This window comes from Triticum aestivum, chromosome 7B (assembly GCF_018294505.1).
Source record: "Triticum aestivum cultivar Chinese Spring chromosome 7B, IWGSC CS RefSeq v2.1, whole genome shotgun sequence".
NCBI lineage: Eukaryota > Viridiplantae > Streptophyta > Magnoliopsida > Poales > Poaceae > Triticum > Triticum aestivum.
This window is the reverse complement of record NC_057813.1, coordinates 165,668,004-165,674,782: the sequence shown is the minus strand read 5'-3', so window position 1 is coordinate 165,674,782 and position 6,779 is coordinate 165,668,004. Positions and strand designations below refer to the sequence as shown.

The following is a 6,779-nucleotide window of genomic DNA, read 5'->3' as shown; positions in this document are numbered from 1 at the left end:
CCTGGTTTGTACTCAAAAGCACTACATGATTATGATTTTGTAATCATAGGCTAAATATCGTATGAGAAATTTAGTGTGAAAACATGATCCATCGCTTTTTTACCCGTGGTGTTAAACATCAACACTGATAGGTCGGTGGTGACCCGTCAGTGATGACCCTCACCACTACCGATGGGTGGCTACTGGTCTGTTGAGCATTAGTGTCAACTTGATTTCCCGTATTGTGAATTTAGATAGTAAAACCACGTCTTCTTTTTAGAGTGGTTAATGTAAAGATGCCCTTTTTAGTTAGTCTTCTTTTTGGAGTTGTTAATGTAAAGAAGATCTTTTTTCCAAGAGTGCTCCATTGGCATATCATATTTTTATAGAATAAAGCAAGGGAAATGTTAACGCCCACACGTTACCATCTCGACCACACGCACCCATCACCGTCCAGTACTATATGCACGAATCTTAGCATAATCTGGCTGATTTTCTGTGCCACGTAGGACAAGGTGTGTGTATGGTGTGTGACATAGTTCGCCCACACATCCGTTTTATCACACGGAGGGACCGGTGTGTGGGCGTTTAGCAGTTCACCCACACACCAGTTTTCAGTCACGCACAAGGGCTGATGTGTGGGCATTTACCATCTCGCCCACACGCCCGTCTCCCTCTCCCACACCCAAGCTGCTAGTTGCCATGTGTTTTTACAGCGCACATGGCAACTGCCCCTAGTGTGCTTTATAAGCAGGTGACAACTCTCTTTTTCTACCCGAGTTGCCATGTGTTTTTGCAGGGTACACGGCAACTGCCTAGTGTGCACGTAAGCAGATGGCAACTCTCTTTTACCGAGTTGCCATGTGTTTTTGCATGGTACATGGCAACTGCCCCAACGTGCACGTACATGACAACTACCCTAACGTGCACGTAAGCAGATGTCAACTCTTCCTTTTTACATGGCAACTGCCCTAGCATGCTTGTAAGCACATGACAACTCTCTCAACTGCCTAGTGTTAGTATGTGGCAACTCCTAAAGTTATGAAATCATGACAACTACATTAGATCAGACCATACATGGCAACTGCAGTTGAGCAACCATGGCAACTGCAGTTGTCCGACATGGCAACCGTAGTTCAGCGACATGTCAACTGCAGTTAAACGAACATGGACGAGGGTCTGGACCATGGCAACTGCGGGCGCGCGGTGGGCGTCACGCGTCGCATGCGGGACCAGGAGGGTACGAGGCCTGACATACGGGCGTGTGGGCGTTATCAACTTCGCCCACACGCACGCGTGTGAGAGGGTCGGGAGAGAAAAAAGATGTGTGTGGGCATTAGTTGTTTTGCCCACACGTAGGTGTGTGGGCTGCTTGCTGTCCATGCCACATGAGGCGTGTGGCACAACTATCCGATACACCACACGTGTGGCAGTTATCGGGACCCTAAAGAAAACATAATTACAGGAAATGTTACCCGAATGCACACAAACGGGTAAACACGAAACACCACTCCAACATCTATCAAACACACATTTGTCCCGTAATATAAAAATGTTTTTCACACTACACACTCTTATATTATGGGACGGAGGGAGTTACCTCAGTCGACTTCTCTGAAAAATGCAACGCGTGCATGGGACAGGGAGAATATAAGCCGAAACATAGAACAAATCCATTTCACCAGCCAGAGAGCACCACTAAACTCTATGGTGTTCATCCCAAAACTAAAACACACTACTGCCATTAGCCTCTCCTACTGTTATACACAACACTACAAGCATCATATTCGCATAATTACTACTGTAAGAAAAAATATTCAGAAAACACAAATTATTCCCTGATCACTGGCGGGCCGGTGGTTCAGACTATGGTGCAAGCGTTGGGATTCTCCTCGCTGAAGATGGACGTGAGCCGGTTGGCGTCCGTGGCCATGCTGTAGATGCCCTCGCGCACCGGGGTGGGGTAGTACCACCGGTACTCGCCGGAGAAGTACTCGTGCCGCCTCGGCGTTCCCCCGGCGCCCAGCATCTCCCACCGCGTCAGCGGCGACGGCGCGTACCTGCCGTATCCGTACCCGTGCCCGTGCCCCTGCGGCGCTGGGGCGTAGGCGTGGGAGGCGGCCGCGTGGTGCTGGTGCTGGTCGCCGTACGCCGCGTCACCGCTCGTTCCTGCCGCCGGCGGTGCATGCTGATGCTGGTACGCATCGGCAGCGCTCGGCGGTGGCCCCGGCCCCGGCCCCGGCGTGTTGAACCGGACGTGCTTGGACTTGGACTTGGACTTCTTGCGCTTGCGTGGCTTGCCGTCTGCTCGAGGCGGCGCGCCGGCGGCAGGGCCGTACGGGCCGTGGACTGGCGGTTGCTGCGCCGGCATCGCGTGGGAGCTGGGAGGGTTGCTGGTGGTGGTGTAGGTGACCGTGCGTGCGTCTGGCCGCACGTAGTGTGTTTGAGCGTGAGGGTGCGCCATGGCGTAGTCCAGATGCTCGTGCCTCGTCCGTCCTCTCCGCCCTGTGAGACGTTGCACCAAGATTGAGATAGACGTGGTAGATGATTCAGAAGTGAGACTACAGAAAAAGCTCACAAGGAGAGACGGATAGAAAGCTCATGCATGATTTGGACTTTCAGTATGAGTATATAACGTACCGTTGCATTTCTTGATGACTTTAGATATCATCCTGCCCAAGGGAGAGCAACCCATTTGCCTTTCAGGAGCTGCGTAAGCGTAATCCATCTCTCTCGCTCTCCCATCTGCGTATATATGTGTCCGCACATGTGAACTCATTGACTTTGAGCTCCCACACAGCCACACTTCTTACCGAATCCCTCTCTCTCTCTCTCTCTCTCTCTCTCTCTCTCTCTCTCTGTGTGTGTGTGTGTGTGTGTGTGTGTGTGTGTGTGTGTGTGTGTGTGTGTGTGTCTTCCTCTCGTTCAGTCTCCAGAGTATGTAACACATGGATTAGAAGGAATGATCTTTTGATCAACAATAGTACTCTTTTGGTTCGGTTGGTGAAGGAAATTTTGCTAAAGCGAGCTAGGTAGCTACGGAGAATCGAATGACAAAATGGGCTCACACCAACCTAATGCACGATGCCATGTACCATAGATTGCACTGCACATGTTGCATGTCTAACGGAAGAAGTTCACCATCTGGGCCAGAAAATGTAGGTAAAAGCGCATAAATTAATGGTCCCTTGTTTTGTCGCGTGGATAATATACACAGAGCAGACGACGAAACGGACTGAGTGGTGTCAGAATATATGCTTCGGGAGAAATATCAATTCATCCGAGAAAAGCGACTTTGCTCGGATGCTTCTTCCTAGCTGGTCCAAATCAGGGAGATATGAAGCGGCTTATTTGTTCAACGGTATTTTCATTAATTTAATTATTAAAGAAGTAATATGTACATGTAGCAATAAACTCAGGCAGAACATGATGAGTAGTCAAAGGTTGATCAGTACTATTGTTTTCACCCCCGTGATCAACACCGGAAAGAGCAGTTGGGAGCAGAAGTATTTCTTGTTTTAGGAGGGCACCGGCATTGGGATGAAGTGTTTCGAAAGGGAATTTTGTTTCATCAAACACAACATCATGAGAGAGAGATATTCTATCAGTGGCAACATCAAGGCACTTGACCCCCTTGTGTTGGGCATTATAGCCAAGAAAGACACACTATTTGGATCAGAAACTGAGTTTGCGATTATTGTAAGGACGTAGATTGGCCAACAGTCGCACCCAAACAGACGGAGAGAGGCATAATCTGGCTTGGTGTGGAAAAGACGTTCGGTTGGGGATTCATTGTTGATGACTCGGCTAGGTAGCAAGTTTATAAGATGAACCGTAGTTAGGAAGAATTCATCCCAAAACTTTAACGGCATGTATGCGGCGGCAAGAAGGGAGAAACCTACATCAACAATGTGCCTATGCTTGCGCTCAGCAGAACCGTTCTGCTGGTGAGCATGTGGGCAAGATACGTGATGAGAAATTCCTATTTGCTGGAAAAAGGAATTCAACTTCTCATACTCACCACCCCAGTCCGATTGCATGGCAATAATTTTGCTATCAAATTTTCTCTCGACTAGGGCTTGAAAATTGTGGAACACTTGAAAGACATCGGAACGTTTCTTAAGCAAATAAATCCATGTGTACTTGCTGTAGTCATCAATGAAGCTTACGTAATATGTGTGTCTACCAACGGAAGAGGGGGCTGGACCCCATACATCGGAAAAAAATAAGCTGCAAGGGTTTTGTTGACACACTGGTAGAAATATAGTAAGGCAATTGATGACTTTTTGCCTTTTGACAAGCATCACAAATAGTTTCACGGTCATGCTCACCGACAAATGGGAGCTTATGTTTACTAAGAATTTGATAAACAATATAAAAAGATGGATGGCCTAAACGATTATGCCATCGTTCTGAAGAAACCTTGAAGGCTCCGTGAACTTGTTTATTGGACTTGCAAAACTTGGGAATCAACGGATAGAGACCTTGCACGCATCTTACCGCGATAGAGAACCCTCCTCGTGACCTGATCCTTGATCAAAAAGAAGAACAGGTGAAATTCTGTGAAGATACCATTAGCAAGAGTGATGCGATGAACGGAAAGGAGATTCTTTGATGCAGCGGGAACATGTAAAACATCTCTAAGCTGAATTTAACAATATGGGGTTTTAACAGTAGACTAACCAACATGACTTATCATCATACCTGGAGCATTTTCTGCCGTGTTGACTTGATCTTTGCCGTGGTACCTCTCGTGCATGGTCAGTTTCTCGAGGTCGGAGGTGATGTGCTCGTTGGATCCCGAATCAACATACCCGTTTGAATCGGCACCGTAGGAGATGTCTGCTGCAGCGGCAACACACCTCCTCTGGGAGTTGTCCTCTGCATAGCGCCAATTGCATTCTTTTGCAATATGGTTATTTTTTTTACAGATCTGACATTTGTTTTCATACTCTTCATACCCAGCAAACCGGCGCCCTTGATTGTTGTTGTAGAAGGGGCGTGGATGGCCGTTGTTGTTGTGGTAGCCCCGTTGCCGCCATGGTTGTTGTTGTAGTTTCCACCACCGCCGCCATGGTGGCTGCCGCCTTGACCGCAGCTGTTGCCTTGATTGTTGTAGCCGCCGCCGCCGTGGTTGTAGCCACCACTACCCGCGCCAGGGTAGCCGCTGCTAGGGTTTTGGCCGCCACCACCATAATAGCCGCCTCCGCGACCACCGTTCGTCTGGTTACGGTAACCGCCTTTGCCGCCGCCCGAGCGACCCCTGGAGGCAGCGTTCGCCGATGACTTAAAGCCACCAGCGCCGTTCCCATGGAACATCTTGATGTTTTGATCGAAGTTTGCCACCAGCAAGAAGAGCGTGTCGACGGTGATAGGCTCGGTGCGGACATCAAGTGCAGAGATGATTGGCTGATACTCCATATCAAGCCCAGCAGCGATAAAGGAGATGGGATCTCCCTCCCTGAGTGGTTTGTCCGCCGCCGCAAGCTCGTCGGAGAGGGCGCGCATCTGCCCGAAGTAGGTGGAGGCCGACTGGGACACCTTCTGAGCGTTCGTGAGGGCTGATCTGATGTTGTTCACGCGAGACAAAGAAACTGTAGAAAACATATTTGCCAACGTAGTCCAGATCGCATGTGATGATTCAAGCGAGGCCACTTGAACAAGCACCTTCTTGGAAAGATTGCAGAGAGGATATGCTACGATTTGCTGATCTTGAACTAACCAGGGGTTGTAGGCAGGATTGGGAACTACCTGCTCCTTGCCATCTTTGTCTTTGCTAGAGATTGTTTTGCGAGGCTCCTCGATGGTTTGATCGATATAGCCGAACAATCCAGCGCCCAGTATCTGGGATCGTGCTTGGGCTCGCCAGAGAACATAGTTCGTCTGGGTAAGGGGTTCTGATGTGTTGTAGTTGAGGCCAGAAGAGATGGCTACAGTGGAGGAGGACATGGCTAGGACATGGTGGATTGGAGATTGAATAGATGGAGGAAGATGAGCTAGATGCTATGGAAAAGGCCTGCTCTATCTACCATGTAGAAATTATGGAAGCGTCTCAACTGGCATACATGACAGCCCGCGGGTTATATATTGAATGAGGCGAGGCCAGCTCTCGTAGAGGCATACATTGGTTCGGTAGTAGCAACTACCAGGAGAGATACATGGAGATAAGGGAGAAGAGAGATACAAAGATAAATGACATAACAATAACTAGATCTCCCTAACTACCTAGACTTGGGCGCTACACTTCCCCTTAATCACAACTGTACCAGGTTGAGATTACGTCTGAATTCCTCAAAACTTCTGGTTGGCAGGGCCTTGGTAAGTCCATCTGCAATCTGTTCTTTAGAGGGAATGAATCTAACATCTAGTTGTTTGTTTGCAACTCGTTCTCTTACAAAGTGAAAATCTATCTCGATGTGTTTAGTCCTGGCATGAAAAACTGGGTTAGCAGATAAGTAGGTGGCACCAAGATTATCACACCATAAACAAGGAGGTTGAACTTGTGGTACGCCAAGCTCTTTGAGCATAGACTGAACCCAAATAACTTCTGTTGTTGCATTTGCTAATGCCTTGTACTCTGCTTCTGTACTTGACCTGGAAACAGTAGCTTATTTCTTGGCACACCATGAGATTAATTTAGGACCATAAAAGATAGCAAAGCCACCTGTTGATCTTCTATCATCTAAACAACCAGCCCAGTCTGCATCTGAGAAAGCACTGACAAGTGTAGAAGATGACTTCCTGAAAGTAAGGCCCGTGGTCAGAGTGTTCTTTATGTACCTTAGAATTCTCTTGGCTGT

The 6,779-nt window shown here is 48.3% G+C and overlaps 1 protein-coding gene across 1 annotated transcript; it reads right to left on the bottom strand.

Annotated features, from left to right (window-relative positions):
• Positions 1 to 1,584: 1,584 nt before the first annotated feature.
• LOC123161318 (uncharacterized) lies at positions 1,585 to 2,860 on the bottom strand. Its single transcript, XM_044579156.1, has 2 exons — positions 2,620 to 2,860; positions 1,585 to 2,484 (listed from the first exon to the last, which is right to left on the bottom strand). The coding sequence occupies exons 1-2, from the start codon at positions 2,756 to 2,758 to the stop codon at positions 1,841 to 1,843; spliced, it is 783 nt and encodes a 260-aa protein (XP_044435091.1). The 5' UTR covers positions 2,759 to 2,860; the 3' UTR covers positions 1,585 to 1,840.
• Positions 2,861 to 6,779: the final 3,919 nt, after the last annotated feature.